The sequence below is a fragment of the Diorhabda carinulata genome, chromosome 6, assembly GCF_026250575.1.
Source record: "Diorhabda carinulata isolate Delta chromosome 6, icDioCari1.1, whole genome shotgun sequence".
NCBI lineage: Eukaryota > Metazoa > Arthropoda > Insecta > Coleoptera > Chrysomelidae > Diorhabda > Diorhabda carinulata.
In genome coordinates this window covers 20,326,387-20,345,939 of record NC_079465.1, presented here as the reverse complement: position 1 = coordinate 20,345,939, position 19,553 = coordinate 20,326,387, and the positions used below count along the sequence as shown (strand labels likewise).

Here is a 19,553-nt window from a genome sequence, read left to right as displayed (position 1 = left end):
TAAAGTTACCAATAAAAGCTCGACTATACGCAGATGACTTAGTTGTTTACTGTAAAGGAAAAAATATTAAAAACCTCTTCTCACAAAGTCAGGCTTTTATCCATAACTTAGAACTGTGGTCACAAAAAACTGGTTTTAATTTTTCAACCACAAAGACTCGCTATATTCTTTTCTCAAGACAAAAGAACATACCAAACATACCGGTACTGAAACTTTATAATGAAGACATAAAAATGGAAACAACAATAAAATTTCTCGGAATACTATTCGACCACACACTAAGCTGGAACTACCATATTAGAAACCTTCTCCTAGCTTGCAACAAACGACTGAACTTACTGAAAACGCTAACGAACAAAGAATGGGGTGCAGATCGACAAACATTACTAACATTGTACCGAACACTTATTCGATCAAAACTGGATTATGGATCAATTGTATATTCAACAGCAAACAAATCGCTACTGAAAAAACTCGACAGCTTTCACAACTCAGCATTACGTTTGATATTAGGTGCATTCAAAACAACACCAGTGGAAAGTCTGTACTGCGAATAAGGGGAACCATCCTTGGGAGACAGAAGAATATATTTGAGCCTTACATATGCAGCCAAACTAAAATCCAATCCTTCCAATCCGACCCTCCAAAACTGCTTCTCCAAGAACTTCCCAAATCTTTTTTCATATAAACCCAGAACCCCCAAACCTTTCTATGCTAGAATTCGATCATATCTAAGCGAATTAAATTTCTTTATTCCTGAATGCCTTCCTATCGAATCTTCTCAAACTCCACCATGGACAATAGGAAGCACGAACATCGACAAACATCACACCAACCATAAGCTAATCGAAGGACACTTAAATAACATACTCAATGAGTACAAAAATTTTGTACATATTTACACAGACGCATCAACATCTCAAGACGGTACGGGGATCGCAATCATTACACCAACCTCCAAATATATGATAAAAGCTCCTCAAACCCTATCCACTTTCACTGCTGAATTATTCGCAATATATCGAGCTACCCACTTCGCCGCTTCATCAAACGAGCCTAATCATGTCATACTCACAGACTCTCTTAGCTCAATCCAAAGTCTTCAAAAAATTCACACCACAAATCCATTAGTAATCAAAATCAAGCAACAACTGCAATACATACAAGACAACAACAAAAAAATAGTATTCTGTTGGATCCCCTCACACATTGGAATAAAAGGAAACGAAGAGGCAGACCTGACGGCTAAGGAAGCTGTAATTAGTGATAGTGCGGAGTGCGTGAACTTTTTAACTACTACCGATATTAAAACAATCTTAAAGCGTAAAGTGTTTAATGAATGGGAGATCAAATGGTCAACATCCACACACAAACTTCGTGAAGTGAAAGACTCAATAAAACCATGGTCAATACTACCGAAAAATCGCAGAGATGAAGTTCTTCTAACACGTCTGCGTCTAGGCCATACGCGACTGACCCATAGCTACTTATTTGATGCGAAACCCGAACCAAAATGTAGCAACTGCAATTGCAAATTAACTATAAAACACATAATCGCAGAATGTCCGTCTCTTAACTCAGAAAGATCATCATCAAATCTACCACTCGGAACAATACGTGAAATTTTAGGACCAAAATACAACATTACTCACCTTGAAAATTACCTTAAACAGATCTCTATTATAAAATTGATTTAACAATTATTCATAGATCAAATACTTAATCTTTACCAAATCGCTAATAACCAGTATACGGTTGATGCGAATTTTGTAATAAAAAAAAAATAAGCATAACCCTATATGTATGCCTTGTGAAGGCACGAAACGTAGTATTGAAGATTTGTTGTTACATGTCTATAGTAAATTTGTATTCAAATAAAACTAGTATTTGATATTATTATTTTATTCAAACATTCTTTGCTGGATAAAACAAAAGCATAATTTTCATGTATAACTTGAGAATGGAAGAAATTATAATTTTCTCCCTAATTGTTACTATTTAATATATAATTTAATATAGTATTATAACCATATTTTAATATTTCAATTTTTGTGAAATATTAAAGTTCAGTCCTTTGTATTCGGTTAGTTGTGTTTATGTATAAGTTTGAAATATTTTCAAAAATGTTTTATTCTATTCTGTTTGTCTTTACTATAAAGATAGCTTCAAAGTTTAAATTTAGGTTTGATTCAAGTACTTTTGATAAGTTTATAAGATTGAATCGATTTGGAATTTGTAGTAAATCATTGTACTCGTATAATATGCAATGCGACCATAATACGAATAAACTTATTAACAGAAAATACTATTGGATGAATTATCTTTTATTTGACGATAATTAAATACCTGCTCATGTTTAGTATTGAACATTTGTAAACAGTCATTTATTCACATTCACTATTTTTTATTCCTTTATGAATAATAATTGTCTTAAGAATAACTCACCCGAGTATATGATCCATTTTTGACATCTGGTAGGGTCATTTACAGGAAATCAGTACATTTTAATTGTAGGATCTGATCTCTTACTTAGCCCACATTTGAAATAAACTAAACACACTTATTTCCAGCCATTTCTAAAAAATTGAAAAGAAGAAGTGATTATTTGTTATATAAATACATTTTAGTAAGTAGTTCGATAAATATACAGTTTTTTTTTGAAATTGTAAGCTGTAGCATTTATACATCTAGCGCCCCTTATAATTTGAATATATTAACTATTAACTATATTAATTGTAATAATATCCACTTGCCTTAAAAATGAAATTTATATTCAAGTTCAAAAATTCTCAAATAAAAAAATAAGCTAAATGCACAACCAACGAAACTCAACAATAACACAACGAACACGAACGAATAATGAACTCAAATTGCAACTTTGCTATAGGCACCCAAAATAAGAAACTTTACAACACAGCTCAAGGGTTGAATATAATATATTAAATAATTTCGGCGCCATCTGTTATTGGGGTAATTCGGCAACCAAATCTAAGAAAACATGTAATTCAAGCTACGACGTACAGTAAAAAAAGACGTGCTGTGGACGCCAACTCTCCACTGCCATCTATTGGTGGCATCCACCTCGTCAAATGAATCCTCATAAGGTTAACCTACTATCCTATTCTTTATACAATGCCACTATCTATCGTAACAATTTTAGGCACTTCTAGGCAAATAGAAAGCTATAATCACCGATGTACTTTATGCAAGGATTTGCCAGGAGAAACGTCTGACATAGTAACCAAATATGTTGTAGAGGTCTTAAAAAAATATAATTTAGTCAGCAAGATATTAGGGTTTTGTGCCGACAGCACCAGCACTAACTTAGGAGGCATGCGAAGAGCTGGGAAAATTATATTTTTAACAAGCTAAAAGCTACTTTGGACGGACGAGAGGTTGTGGGAATTTGTTGTATATTTTAAACAATTCTATACAAACCGCGGCGAACTGCCTCCCAACTGATATACAGTCGAACTCCAATAATTCGAACTGCAAGGGACCGTAGCAAAAGTTCGAATTATCGAGGTGTTCGAATTATCGGAGTTGTGCACATTTACATACATATATGTATGCATTTCGATGCATCTTTCCATTTTATAAATAAATAAATAAATAAATATGTTATGGGTATATAACATGTTTATTTATTTATTTATTTATTTAAAATAATAATTTGTATACGTTTGAAGAATTTTTGGTGCTAAAAAGGACCGATTATTTATCTTAAAATAAAAAAAAATACATATATTTATTTTTTTGTAAAGAAATCAGCTATGCTAGATTGCTTCATGCTGACGATTTTTTCCTTTGAAGCAAATCGAGTGATTTTGCTGATCGCTGCGAAAATATCTTCATCAACGTCTTGTCGCGACTCTGCAAATTCCCTCAATTTTGCCAAAAATTCCAGCGCTTCATTGGAAGTTGGAGCTACTGAGGATGAAAGCTGCTCTTGATTTTCTTCTTCGTCGTCTGATAACTCCACAGCCGTAGATCCTTGGACCTCGTTCAAAATTTCAAAATCAGGTAGTTCGCCGCAAATGGCTACATTTTGGTCGATGTTGATGAAATCTTGGTCCAGCTTTGCCTCTTCCAGGATGCTTTCCTCGAACTTGATTGAAGTTTCTTCGCCACGGATGAATCCTGCCTTCCTAAATCCATTTTTGATCGTCGTTGCGCTTACTTGTCGCCAGGCATCTGCACACATCCTCAAGGCTTGCAGAATGTTGACCTTTACTTGGTTTTTGCTGAGTGTAACTTGCTCGTCCAACACCTCGCGCACTAGAATTGACCTGTAGTGAATCTTGAAAGAGTTGATGATTCCTTGATCCATCGGTTGAAGAACGGACGTCATGTTTGGCGGGAAAAACACCACTTCGATGTTTTCTAAATCCGGAATGGAATTGTGGGCACTGCAGTTATCCACGAACATCAGTACTTTTCTCTTCTCTCTGTAGAATTTCTTGTCCAACTTAAGGAGCCAATTTTCAAAAATATCTTGAGTCATCCAAGCTTTCTTGTTAGCTTGATACTCGCATGGCTTCGTTTTGACGTTTTTGAAACAACGTGGATTAGCAGATTTTCCAATAACAAGCAGCGGAAGCTTTTCACTGCCGTCCACGTTGGCTCCTACAAGAACAGTTACGCGCAGTTTACTCAACTTCCCACTGCTGCAATCTTCTCCCTTGAAGGCGAAAGTCTTGTTTGGCGTGCACTCGTAGAAAAGAGCAGTCTCGTCAACGTTGAAAATGTTCCTAGGCTCCACTTCTTTGATTTTTTCTTGCAGCGTCGTTTGCATCCACTCTTCCGCTTTTGACATATCGACGTCCGCCTTCTCGCCGCAGACAGCCTTCATCACGATGTCATTGCGATCCTTAAAATTGCGCAGCCAACCATTGCTAGCTTTGAAGTTGTGACAATTCAAACTGCTAGCAAATTGTTGAGCTTTTGCCCACTCACTGGAACTTTCTTATCACGAGCTTGCTTGAACCATTTCTTGACACATCCTTCCACGCCTTCATTTTCTGGTCCTCTGCACCTCTTTCTACTTTGAGATGATTGAGAAGTCACTGATAATCTTCTCTTTATTCTTCAGAAAAGTCGAAAGAGTATTGCGAGGAATCTGGAACTCTTCGGCTATCTTCGACTTCTTCTTCACGCCCTTTTCAACTTCTCTTATGACACCAACTTTTTCTGCTAAAGTCAGAGTTTTGTACATTCTTTTAGCAGAATCACACATCATGAAATAAACGTAAACGGCAACACGAAGCAAAACTTTTAGAAACTGGCTCCGAAACGCACTCAATGGAAAACCAATTGAAAATGTCGGCTCTGACAGTTTTAACTTTGCTTTATAAGAGGGTGGTGGTAGCCATCAGCGGCGCGAGAGCATATCTTCTCACCATCTAAATACGCACCTTCTTAAAAGTCGTCAGGTATCAATAAAACTCTGGCGCCCTTCTTTCAGTCACCACGTTTGCTCTTTACTCTACTTTGTCTCTCTCCAATTCGCTCCCTCTCTCTTTCTCTACAGTTTGAAGGTGCAATTAAATCCGTCCCGTGAACTCGTCGTTTTTAATTGCACCTTCAAACTGTACCATCAATAATAAAATCGTCGCCCCGGTTTTTGGGGAAAACCCAGCAGCTCTTATTCTCTTTTCAGTCGTTTCATACATTCGTCCTCTAATTGCAGTTCGAACTAGAAAACTATTTAGGAATGCTTTCTTAGCTCTACCAGTAATAAAATCGTCGCGCCGGTTTTTGGGAAAAACCAGCCGCCGTCTGCAGTTCACCCATATTTCACACTTACAAAATATCGTCGTCTTACCTAGAATCTGAAGATTCGAATTTTTCAATTTTTTTCAACACTAACAGTTCGAATTTTTTAATACATATGTACATACATAATTTATACAAGAAAAATTCGAATTTTTCAATTATTCGAACATCAAAAATTCGAACTTTTCAATTATTTAAACGCCAAAAATTCGAATTTTTCGGTAATTTTAACACAGAAAATACGAATTTTTTTGATAATTCGAACTTCAAAAGTTCGAATTATCGAGGTTTTTTTACATGTGTTAGTATAGGAATGTCAAGGGACCGACGCAAAAGTTCGAATTAACGAGGAATTCGAATTATCGGTGTTCGAATTATCGGAGTTCGACTGTATAAACTTTAAATGCCACTATTTACTCTTACTTTTACATTTATACTGTGCGCGTCAATGAATTAAAAAAATTTTGTAATTTTGTAGCCATAAAATATAGAAAACTTTTGGGTTACAGTGCAACGCTGTGGTTAGCGTTACGACCAGCTATAGAGCGCATGTTTCGTAGCATGGTTCATCACACAGTTTTAAAGATAGGACAAGATATTACTATGTGTATTATATAGGTAATCAATTATATATTTATTTCATAGCTATCCCGCCACCTTTGTACGATTCAATTAAAAGTTACAAGTAATTGGCTCAACAGGCATGGGAGGTTGAGGCCAGTGTTTTGGACTTGAGAAAAGACGATTCTAATACGCGGCTTTTGTTAACAGGTTCTAATAAATACACGTGGTGTTACATTAACAGATTAGTTTTATTTTAACAAAATAGCTCGGATCATGGAATAATACATGGTGTCAGGTGTAAAAACTTGATATTGAGTTTGAGTAAATTTCGTACATTCGTACTTAGACATTAGTAAGTTGGACTTTGCTGCGATATAAGTAGAAGCCAACAGCAATGGAATCATACTTTAAACCTCCAGATCCTTTATCCATTGAAGGAAGCCTAGCTGATAACTGGCAAAAATTTGAACAATTTGAACAATTTTCTCACTGCTACAAGTTTAAGCAATGAAAATGACGAAAAAAAGGTTGCAATTCTATTGAACTTAGTTGGTGATGATGGTCTTGATTTATTTAACTCTTTTGTTCCGTTACCGGAGACTCAGAAAACTCTTGATAATGTCTTGAAAAAATTTAGAGATCACTGTGAACCAAAGAGAAATGGTATATATGAAAGGTTCTTATTTAACAGTATAACGCAAGAAGAGGGACAAAGTTTCGATAGGTTTCTGACAGAATTCAGAACAGCAGGAAAAACAACTGGTTATGGTAATTTATTAGAAGAATTCATAAGAGATAGATAGTGATGGGCATCTACAACCAAAGCATTAGAGAAGAATTATTAAGAAAATCTGATCTAAAGTTGACAGAAGCAATAGACATCTGTAGAACAAGAGAAGTTAGTCAAAAACAGCTGAAGGCTTTGCAGCATGAAGCTAGTGTAAGCTCTGTAAAATCTAAGCATTTTTTGAAAGAAAAAAAAAGAAGGGAAATATGAATTCTGTGACTATGTACATCGAGAGAAAAATTCATGTTCTGCTTGTAATAAAACGTGTGCAAAATGTCAGGGACGCAATCATTTTGCGAATGTGTGTAAAAAAGAGTATAATATTAATCAATCTGAGAAGAAAGGAGAGAAAAAAAAGATCTATAGAAGATCGGGCAGAAGAAAAGTGAATAAAGTAGAAACTGAAACTTTCAGTGATAGTGAATCAGAAAATATTGAATGTGAGAGCAGTTCAAATGAGTTATATGTTCAGTCTATAAGAAAAGTTGGTTCTGTTAGTAGTGTAAAGAAACCATTGTCATGGTTGAAGAAAATTATTGTAGAAGGTCATAAGGTAACATTTAAGCTAGATACAGGATGCGAAGTAAGCAATTTGACTTTAAATATTGTTAAAAAACTAGGGCTTCTTGATAAAATGCAAAAATCTAAAGTCAAACTAGCTCCGTATGGCAGTCGTGATTATGTATTCGCTCGAATTGGAGGAATCACTTTAAAATGTCAAGTTAATGATAATGTTAGAAAAATATTCTTTGCAGTTTGTGATAATAACGAATTGCCACTACTGAATTGTGCTGATTGTGTTGATTTAAACTTAGTAAAAAAAGTAGACTCAATTGTTGAATATTCTGGTCAATTTATATCACTCGATCATGTTGTTAAAAGATACCCAGTAGTTTTTGAGGGTCTTGGTTTTTTCCTAGAGAACATCACATTACTTTAAAAGAAGGTACAATTTCGGTAGTTCAACCACTTAGACGGATTCCAATTGCACAGCATGATCGTTTAAAACTTAAGCTTGATGATCTTGAAAAACAAGGTATTATAAGGAAAATTGATAGACCGACTGAATGGTTGAATCCTCTGGTGATAGTTGAAAAGAAAAATAAGGATTTAGGCTTGTGTCTTGACCCAAAATATTTGAATTTAGCAATAAAACGAGAAAGATTTTTGATTCCTTCAGCCGAGGAAATAGCTGTTAGTGTTGAATACCTCGAACGCAGCATATTTGACAGCTCGAACGCAAGTACGAGGTTGCCGCGAAAAAAAGAAAAAGAAGAAGAACATTGACATAAAAAAAAACTGTAATTGCTAATAGTTCTGTTCATGATTTTTTAAAAAAATTATTGTAAAAAATCTGTGCTATCAAATATATTAAATTTGTTACTTTTGAATACGTGAAATTCTCAAAATCTGCACGATCCCACAACATATGGTCCTTCGATGGTCGGATGGAACCTGCACGTGGCTGGACACAAAATATTACTAAATATTCAACTACACACACCTACATTAAGATTCACTCAGTGCCTTCCATTTTACCTATATTTCTAATTATTCATGAACAGTACTTCTACTTGACACATATATTTTATTTTCCACATTACAATTGCAACGTTTGTAGTGGGTTTCACTTTAACATATCTTTCCTTTGAAAAACTGCGAGTGATCCTAATCATTACATATTTCTTATAATACTGAATCACAAAATTTGTTAGTTGAAATACTTATATGACTACTTACTTATTCGAAACATACATTCAACTTATTTCATACAATGTCCAATCAAAACAAAATTAAACGTACTTCAGCAAAAAGCTCTTTAACAAGATTAACTAAATACTTTCAAACTATAAAGGATGATGATGATATAGATTTACTTGATTTGCAACAACGCCTAACAAAGGCAGAAACACTTTTTGAAGACTTTCACAATGCGCAACTTGCTATCGAATCTGAAGATCCTGATTTTGAAATAAATTATGACACAGTACACTCTCCTGTGAGAGAACAATTTGAAAATGAATTTTATAAAATAACTTCTGCTGTTAAGAAATTCATTATGTTACACGAAACACATGAACATACAAGTATACATGGAAATGACAGTAATTATCCAAACAATACTACAATACATACAAATATTCGCTTACCACAACTAAATTTGCCCACATTTGATGGCTCTTTAGACCAATGGTTGTTTTTTAGAGACAGTTTCAAGTCAATCATTCATGATAACTCTACAATGACAAATGTACAAAAATTTCATTATTTGAGGCTATCTCTTCAAGGTACAGCTGCAGACAAAATCAAATCATTACAAATTTGCGAAGCAAACTATAACATAGCATGGAAGTTACTCTGTGATAGATTTGAAGATAAACAATCTTTGATAAAAAATCACATAAAAAGTTTATTTCAATTACCCACACTAACAAAAAAATCTCATGAAGGTCTCAATTTTATTCTTGACAGTGTAGAGAAAAACGTCAATGCTTTAAATGTTTTAGAGAGACCAACAGATCATTGGGATGATTTACTTGTATACTTAATTACTACAAAATTTGATCATATCACCCATCGAGCATGGGAATCACGCAATGATGCTACTAAAATATCCACCTTGAAGGAATTATTAAAATTCATTGAGGAACGTTGTAGAGTCCTATCATCGTTAGATTGCAACTCAAATGATGAACCTAAACGTAACCTTAAGTTTAATACTAACAAACATTCAAAGTCATTTGTAACAACATCTACCAAACTCAATTGTAGTATGTGTAACAATAACCATAATTTATATAGTTGCCCTGAATTTACAAAACTATCTCCATCAGAGAAACTGAATACTGCAAAACGTTTACGCTTATGTATCAACTGCTTAGGTTCAAATCATGGAACCAAGGACTGCAAGTCTACAGGTTGTCATAAATGTGGAAAAATACACCACACATTACTCCATTTTCCAAATTCAAAGGAAAATGAGAACCAAATCCCTATTAATACGTCAGCAATTAATAGCCCTGGAACTTCTGATACAATTTCAGACTCTAGCAACACACAGATTAGCCTCACAACTACACTCTCCAAATCACCACAAATCTTACTTTCAACAGCCCTTGTTACTGTTTTTGATAGATTTGGAAATCCACATCAGTGCAGGGTATTGCTTGATAGTGGAAGTCAAGTAAACTTCATATCTGAAAAACTGTGCAACACTCTCCAACTGAATAAACAGCAAATTGACATTTTGGTCACAGGAATTAGTCAAATGTCCCACAATGTTCAATCATCAACTTTATTAAAATTCAGGTCAAATAACAACAACTTTTCAAAAACAATAAGCTGTATTGCTTTACCCCAAATCACAGACCATCTGCCATCCTTACCACTTGAGCTGGCTAAACTTAATATTCCTGAGAAAATCACTCTTGCCGATCCCAATTTTCATCATCCTGCACCTATTGATTTATTGATAGGAGCTGACACCTTTTGGGATCTTTTGAGCATAGGTCAGATCAAACTGGGGTAGAATCTACCTACCTTACAAAAAACGAAATTAGGATGGATAGTTTCTGGTCCAATATTTACTAATACTCAAAGGTTTGTCACACATCATTGCACTCTCACCACTAATATTCTAGAATCTCAACTCACAAAATTCTGGGAAATTGAGGAAGTTCCAAAGGCTTCACACCTTTCTTATGAAGAAAGGCTATGTGAAGAACTATATAAAAACACAACTACAAGACACAATGACGGACGCTTTATTGTTACCATACCTCTAAAAAACGAAACTTCTGTACTTGGTGACTCCAAAAACACTGCCATACGCCGTTTTTTAAATTTAGAGAAACGACTAGGTAAAAATCTTGACCTAAAGGCACAGTATCAAAATTTCATTGACGAATATATAAAACTTGGACACATGTCTCTTGTTAGTTCTCAAACTGACAATTCAGGCTTTTTTCTTCCACATCACTGTGTCTTGAAGGAAAGCTCGACCACAACCAAACTACGAGTTGTTTTTGATGGCTCAGCAAAAACAACCTCTGGACTGTCACTCAATGACATCACTATGGTAGGTCCTAATATTCAAGACAACTTATTTCATATTCTTTTAAGGTTTAGAAAACATAATTACGTATTAAGTGCTGATATAACAAAAATGTATCGCCAGATTCTTGTGACAGAAAGACAAAGAAATCTACAAAAAATCCTCTGGCGATCTACATCTGATGAGGATATTAATACATATCAGTTGAATACTGTGACTTATGGCACAGCACCGGCTGCCTTTTTATCAATTAGATCACTTCACGAAGTAGCTTATCGTCATTTAAATGAATCACCTGACATCTGCAACATTAACTACACGATTTCTATGTCGATGATCTTCTCACGGGAGCCAGTACAGTAGATGAAGCAAATATATTAAGGTAAGGCTTTCTGAACTCTTACTTGAGTATGGTTTTCCTCTAAGGAAATGGAAGTCCAACATGAATACTTTCGAGCATGACGCAGAATCTGAGATTCTGCATATAGGTGATGAAGCTCAAAATAAAACTCTAGGCCTACTCTGGAATCCTTCTGCTGATTGTTTACAATTTTCTATCAACATCTCTAATTGTTCACCAAAAATTACAAAGAGACAAATACTATCCTCTACTGCACAAATATTTGATCCGCTTGGACTACTTTCTCCTGTCACAATTACAGCCAAAATAATCCTACAAGAACTCTGGAAATTAAAAATATCCTGGGACGAATCTGTACCTAGTGACCTGCATACTACTTGGTCTAACTATTATTCTCGTTTACTCAATATCAACAGTCGTTAGTGTTGAATACCTCGAACGCAGCATATTTGACAGCTCGAACGCAAGTACGAGGTTGCCGCGAAAAAAAGAAAAAGAAGAAGAACATTGACATCAAAAAAAAACTGTAATTGCTAATAGTTCTGTTCATGATTTTTTAAAAAAATTATTGTAAAAAATCTGTGCTATCAAATATATTAAATTTGTTACTTTGAATACGTGAAATTCTCAAAATCTGCACGATCCCACAACAATAGCTGTTAAACTTAATAATAAAGAATATTTCACAGTTTTAGATATGAAAGACGGGTACTTTCAAATTCGAATTGATGAACAAAGTCAAGAATATTGTGTCTTTGGAACACCCTTTGGAAGATATGCATTTTGTCGTCTACCTTTTGGAATTTGCTCAGCCCCTGAAGTCTTTCAAAAACAAAACTATGAAATATTTGGTGACAGTAATGAAAAGGAACATGATAATAATTTACGGTTAGTTTTGGATAGAGCACAAAAATATAATATAAAATTTAATAGAGACAAAATTCAATTTAAATCTAGAAGTGTTAAGTTTATTGGTCAAATTTACTCAAAGGAAGGTGTCAAACTGAACAGAAATTATGTGAAACCGATTCTAGAGATGCCAAAACCCAAAGATAAAACTGAACTATTAAGAATATTAGGCATGGCTAAGTATTTAGGAAAGTTCTTTCCCAACATGTCGAAAATAACAGCTCCACTTAGAAATTTGACCAGGAATAATATTGACTATATTGACAATGGACTAAATTGCATGATGAATATTTAACTAGACTTAAAGATACATTAACCAATGCCCCAATTTTGTCATTTTTTGATTCAACAAAACCTATAGAAATAGACACTGACGCTTGCAAGGACGGTCTAGGTGCTTGTCTATCTCAAGAAGGTCACCCAATAGCTTTTGCATCCAGGAGCTTAACCCCCTGCGAGCAAAAGTATGCGCAGATAGAGAAAGAGATGCTGGCGATTGTGTTTGCTACTCAAAAGTTTCATTATTTTATTTATGGATTTGTTGGAAGCGATCATGAAAAAAGATCTAGCATCTATTTCTTCCCGCTTACAAAGGATGAGACTCCGCTTACAAAATTATAAAATAATTGTGAAACCTAACCTGGAAAATTTTTGTATGTGGCAGACACGCTGTCAAGAGCGTTTTTACCAGAAACTGGGCTAAAGTCCGATCAAGAATATAATTTTGCAGTACACTCTTTATCAAAAAATTTAGCCATGTCTGAAAAGCGGAAGAAACAATTCAGGCAGGAAATCGTGAAAGATGAGATTCTGTAACAAGTTATCAACTTCCATAGAAAAGGCTGGCCCAATAATAAACATCACATGTCTCCTTCTTTGAGGCATTACTTTAAAATCAAAGACAACCTCAGCTATGTTGATAAATTGCTGTTTTTTGGTGAGAAAATTGTTTTCCCATCTGCCATAAAGGGTGATATGCTCAAATTATTGCACGAGGGTCACTTTGGGATTGAAAAACGCAAAAATCGTGCAAGACGTATATTTTATTGGCCAGGGCAATCAGTTGATAATGAAGCCTACATAAAAAAATGCAGTATCTGCGAAACTTTTGCGAAGAAACAGTCAAAAGAGTCGCTATTACCATATGAGTTACCGAATCGGCCATGGGAGAGATTGGGATTAGGTATTTTTTCACATGCCAACAAAATTTTTCTCATTGTGTTTGATTCATACTCCAATTGGTTGGAAACCACTCAAATTAAAGACACTTCGGCGAAATCAGTTATTTTAGCTTTAAAGTCTATTTTTTCTGTTCATGGGTCACCAGATAAAATAACTGCTGATAACGTGCCTTTTGATAGTAGAGAGTTTAAGACATTTGAAACAAACTGGAATTTTGAAATCATTTTGCGCAGCCCGTATTATGCACAATCTAATGGATTGGCAGAAAAAGGGGTAGATATAGGTGAAAATATGCTAAAAAAATGTTTGAAAGAAAACTATGATATACACACTGCTTTATTGCAATACAGAAATTCACCACTTAAGTATATCGGCTATTCACCTGCAGAGTTATTGATGAGCAGGATTTGCAAGACAAAAGTGCCTATCAATTCCAGTCTTATGCACCCAAAACTCTGTGAAGACGTTTCTGTGAAACTATTGCAAAGACAGAATATTTATAGGTCTTACTATGACAAGAAAAGTAAAGATCTAAAACCTTTGGACCCTAAAACCAATGTGACGATTTTTGACCATGTAAAGAATAAGTGGGAGCCTGCACAAATTGTTTCCAAGCATAGCTCTTCTAGATCTTACATTGTGAAAGATTCCTTTGGTAATGTGATTAGGCGTAATCGCATTGACCTTAAGGAATCCCTAAATGAGTATGTGTCTAAAAGCAACGAGCATGACATAGATGAGAGTAGTGGTGAACCTTTAGTTCAGCCTGCTGTGTCACTCAAGAATGAAAAACCTTTGCTGGAGGCTCCCCCAGAATGTTTATTATCTAGTCCAAAAGTTTTAGATCATGATATTATAACCAGATGTGGTCATTGATAAAAAAATCGGACAAACTAAACTTATAGGAGGAGATGTATTATATAGGTAATCAATTATATATTTATTTTATAGCTATCCCGCCACCTTTGTACGAGTCAATTAAAAGTTGAGGCCAGTGTTTTGGACTTGAGAAAAGACGATTCTAATACGCGGGTTTTGTTAACAGGTTCTAATAAATACACGTGGTGTTACATTAACAGATTAGTTTTATTTTAACAAAATAGCTCGGATCATGGAATAATACACTATGTTGGAAACAAATCATTTGTAAGTACAAATAAGTACAAGTGCAAATGTGTATCTGCCACTACAAGTTCGACAAACGCTAGAAGAAAGCGGCTTAGTTAAATCGAATATTTTCAAAGAAAAGTGGTGGAATTTTACAGCACATATGTTCAGTATCTGGAAGAATGAGGAGGCCATTTTGAGGGAATCGAGAAGTTTAGTTGGATTACATTAAACATGAAACTTACCCAAGTAATATTTTTGACTTTAAGAAAGATTTAAAATCACTTACAAAGCTAGATATAAATTCTCTTAATAAAGCGTATAGATTGTAATAACTATTATGAAGTTATCTTACAACATTCTTAAAGCAAGAAGGGCCTACCTTTAAGATGCCTGTCACAGCACAACTCAACTCAAAAGTAAATGTTACAGCATTTAAAATAAATCAGCAACGTAACATCAGTGATGAGACATGATATCGAAACCTCTTTAAAACAATTAGCTTACTCTTGCGACTTAATTCCTAGAAAAATTTCTTTACAGTAATAAAAATTACTAAAAGGACACAGGATTAGTATCTGTTGAAAAAAAAATTTTTCTATGGATGCTATATGCCAATTTGTATGTTGCTGAAAACTTCATTATGGCTGATTGGAGATTTGACGTTAACAAGATATTTTATAGATAGAGTATATTATTAATCGGAAATCCAAAGCAAAATTTTAACAACAAAAGCAAGTTTACTGTAAAAAACGTATAAAATACGAGTGTTTCATGAACGCGCTTTCGATTTATTGTAGTTTGGTCAATTGAAATTTAAAATAATCTTTCAAAATTCATTTGTATATAATATTTTTTCATTCGGAAATACAAACGCGTCTGAACAGCATAACAAAAGAAGTTAAACATTTGTAAAAAAATAAATATAACCCTAGAAATTATTAAGACAGGCGGCATGAAAGTTTCAAATGAATATTACTACAAAATGGCCGCTATATAATCTTCAGAAAAAATGGTGAAAATGGAATAAAGCTGAATTCCTATGGGTATGCAATAACTACATATCACCGTTTAATATCTTCTAGAAAATAAACCATAAAACAGTTATGTTTTATGATGAAACATAAATATCGCGTGGGTGTAAAAATTCTTCTTCTTAATAAATTTATTAAGCTTTAAACAAGCAGCCGTCGCCGGCTATGGCTTGTCGGTTTTTCTCTATTATTCAGTTTTGTGAAACTGCAAATAATTCAAGAAATCCACCAGTGCCGTAGGAGTGCAAAATGACTACAGTGAATAATCATCTTTATCTCATCAAAACTCATCTCATGGTACAAAATCATATGTTGACGCAACGTTAACAAAGCCTCCTCCTCTTACTTTTCCTTAAGAGAGCAAGGAATTTTAATGCACTCTATCCCCAACACCGTTTTATTCGAATATATAAAATCTATAGGAGGTATCGTTTTCCCAAAAAACATTACATTCGCATCAAGAATGTCTAACAACCGTATTTGCATATATTGCATAACAGCAATTTTAGATGATCTTCTTAAAACTCACCAGAACATTTGCATCAACTCTACAATAATTCCTATTCGAAGGCTAATTTCACCAGCTAAAACGCATTTTAATATCGAATGTATCTCCAACTATCCTACACTCTGTTATCGAAAAAGTTCTCAAGGACATCGAACTGCAAATAGCTTCTCCTGTTTCATTCGTGAAATGTGGCGCGCAATGAGATGAATACGCTCATATCATGAGTTTCTGATTACTCACGGAGGCCCTCTCTGCCGTATATTTGTCTCTACTGACAAATTGGTATGTTTTCTCTGTAAACAGAGTGGACATACTGCCGACTCTTACACCAATCCTACACCGTCTGAGCCTCCCACTCTTCTTCACTATCACAATTACCAGCTACTACCTCCTCCCTTACAGCGGTACCTCCTCTTTCTTCTGTTATCTTCTGAACCCCTGTCGAATAATTTATCAATAGCTGACCAAACTAATGCTGAACCACCATCTAACCCAATACTTCCTTCTTCATCCCATGGCCAGAAAAGAGCTATTTCCTCTGGCAGTAATGTTGATACCGCCAGTCAACTATCTCCTATAGAATCCCCATTACCAACAGACAAAAAAATGCCCCACCCATCATATAAACCATCACACAACACAACTAAGCCCTGTAAGAAAAAACCTAAAACCCTAGCCACTTAAAATCCTAAACTTACTCAAATTCTCAAATCTCTATACAGAACCTCTATAAGAACAATCCGTCCAGTCTCACGCTCTCTGAAATCCGGTTCACGGCAATTTTGAATACTCATACGGTAGTTCTGATCCTCTCAACGTCGCTTTAGAATTTAGATCTATCACTTCTTTATGCTGAAACAAAAGAGCAATCTCTGAAAAACCGTCTCACTCGACTCCAGAAAAAAATTAAGAGACAACTTAATCCTGGAAAGAATCCAACAATTAATATCAGATATGCGCCCTGAAATTTTGTGTTTACAAGAAACCAACTCTAAAATAGATAAACTCCCTAAATTAAAAAACTATGAAAGATATCATTATGTTCACACCAACTGCGCGAGAGTTAGCGGTGGTGCATCTATTTTCATTTCTAGTGAACTATTTTCCTCCCCTCTCCAAATCGCTACAGATCTTGAGGCTATTGCACTTTCCACCTGGTGCCCAAATAATCTTACTATTTGCAGCTTATATATTTTTCCTAAATATCCTTTAAAAGAAATAGACTTCTCAACCTAATTTCTCAACTCCCCCAATCAAATATTCTTGTAGGTGACTTTAACGCCTATAATACAATGTGAGGGTCCAATATTTCAATATTTCCATGAAAAAAGGAAAAATTATCGACGACGTGATCATTGTACCGGCTCCTGCTTGTTAAATACTGGATCAAATACACACCTGAATTTCTCATTCGGCGTCTTCTGATGTATTTATCTAAGCTTTAGGGACCCCAAACTTGTCCCTTCACTAAATTGGCTAATGATCTTTATGATAGCAACCATTATCCTATTATCATATCCTCCAGTATCCCTAATCAAAATTATACTTTATCCAGAAGGTATTGGCGCTTAAACTCTGCCCACTGGACTAGTTATACGTGTCAAACGGAGTCCAACCTATCGGAATTATCTCTCACAGATGATATAAACAATAACATACTGAGAATTACAGATGCTATACTTTCAGCTGCCAATCTGCACAAACAAAAAACTGTCCCTTGGTGGAACTTCAGCTGTCAAAGTGATATAAAACAACAAAAAATATCATTTAATTTGTATCGTAGTCATAAAACACAAGAGAAGCTTATTAATCTGAAAAGAATCAGAGCCAAGGCTAGATATATTATGAAGCAAAGTAAGTAATGTTCCTGGTAAAACTATGTGTCTTCTATAAATGTTAATACAAGTCCCACCCAACTTTGGAATGAAATTAGACAAATTCAAGGTAACAATTCCAATTTAAAAATTCCCTCTCTCTTCTTTAATAATAAAATAGTGAGTGAATATGAAGAAATCAGCAACATTCTGGCCAAAACATTTGAATCAAAATTTAAATGTAAAGTTAACTTCACACCACCCTCTATAGACAAAGCTACCTACCCATGCTCTACGACTAAAATGCAAGACATTATCTCTCTTAACTGCGCATTCTCTTTCTTAGAACTTACCACAGCCCTTACTAGCTGCAAAAATACTGCCTCCGGTCCAGATGACATCCCGTACATATTTCTTAAAAAACTCTCCAATACAGGTTTACGCAAGCTTCTAGAAATTCACAATTTAATATGGATCACCAATCAATTCCCTAACCAATGGCGTACTTCTACGATAATTCCTATTAAAAAGCTTGAACAAAATGTTACCTCCCTGAATTCTTTCCGGCCCATATAACTTACCTGTACCATGTGCAAATTATTACAAAACATGGTTAATAAGCGGCTTCTATGGTTTCTCGATAAACATAATTTATTCTCAAAAGAACAGTCGGGATTCCGAAAACATAGATCGACCCAAGACAATCTGGTTCTTCTCCAATCCCATATTTCTGGTGCCCTTAATAAAAAACAAGAGGTCATTGCAGCTATATTTGATATAGACTAACTTCACTAAATATCTCCGGACACATATTTCATTTTATTAGAAATTTCCTAACTTCAAGGACATTCAAAGTCTTTGCTAATGCAATTTTCTCGTCAGCCTGTGTCCAGACTGATGGAGTTCCCCAGGGATTGGTTATAAGCCCCACTTTATTCAATCTATCAATAAACGATATTTGCTCTGATCTCCTGCCTCCCATCAAGTATGCCTTATATGCAGACGACTTGGTTATTTACTGTCATGGCACGTCTACTCCTAGTACAACTAATCTAATTCAGTCAGCAGTAAACACCTTAAGTAAAAATTAACTTTTTCAAAAACAAAAATTATTAAATTTAGTAGACGACCACCTACATTATCCCCTACTATCCTCGTTAATAATGACCGCCTTCCCGTTGTTGATCTCTGTAAAATACTTGGTCTAACATTCGACTCTAGGCTCACCTAGAAACAACATATTCGAGAAGTCAAAGGCGAATGCGGCAAAAGATTATACCTTATTAAAATCCTATCGCATTACCACTAGGGAGCAGACGAAAACTCTCTTATATAGGGCCATTATTCGCTCGAAATTAGATTATGGTTGCCACATATACATCTCGGCCGCAAAATCTGATCTCGATCTCCTGAACTCGGTGCATAATACGAGTTTACGACTCTGTTTAGGTGCTTTTC

General features: G+C 34.9%; 1 protein-coding gene across 1 annotated transcript; it reads right to left on the bottom strand.

Moving 5' to 3' along the window:
* Nucleotides 1–3,188: 3,188 nt before the first annotated feature.
* Nucleotides 3,189–4,852, bottom strand: LOC130895775 (tigger transposable element-derived protein 6-like). The gene is made up of 2 exons (XM_057803321.1): nucleotides 3,797–4,852; nucleotides 3,189–3,260 (listed from the first exon to the last, which is right to left on the bottom strand). The coding sequence occupies exons 1-2, from the start codon at nucleotides 4,850–4,852 to the stop codon at nucleotides 3,189–3,191; spliced, it is 1,128 nt and encodes a 375-aa protein (XP_057659304.1).
* Nucleotides 4,853–19,553: the final 14,701 nt, after the last annotated feature.

What these genes read in the sequence shown, in the direction of transcription:
- LOC130895775 (XM_057803321.1), bottom strand. Translation starts at nt 4,852, where the DNA reads ATGAAGGCTGTCTGCGGCGAGAAGGCGGACGTCGATATGTCAAAAGCG. An exon ending in TTGCTTCAAAGGAAAAAATC is followed by an intron (nt 3,261 to 3,796) that starts GTCAGCATGAAG and finishes TATTTTTTTAAG; the next exon opens with ACCTCTACAACATATTTGGT.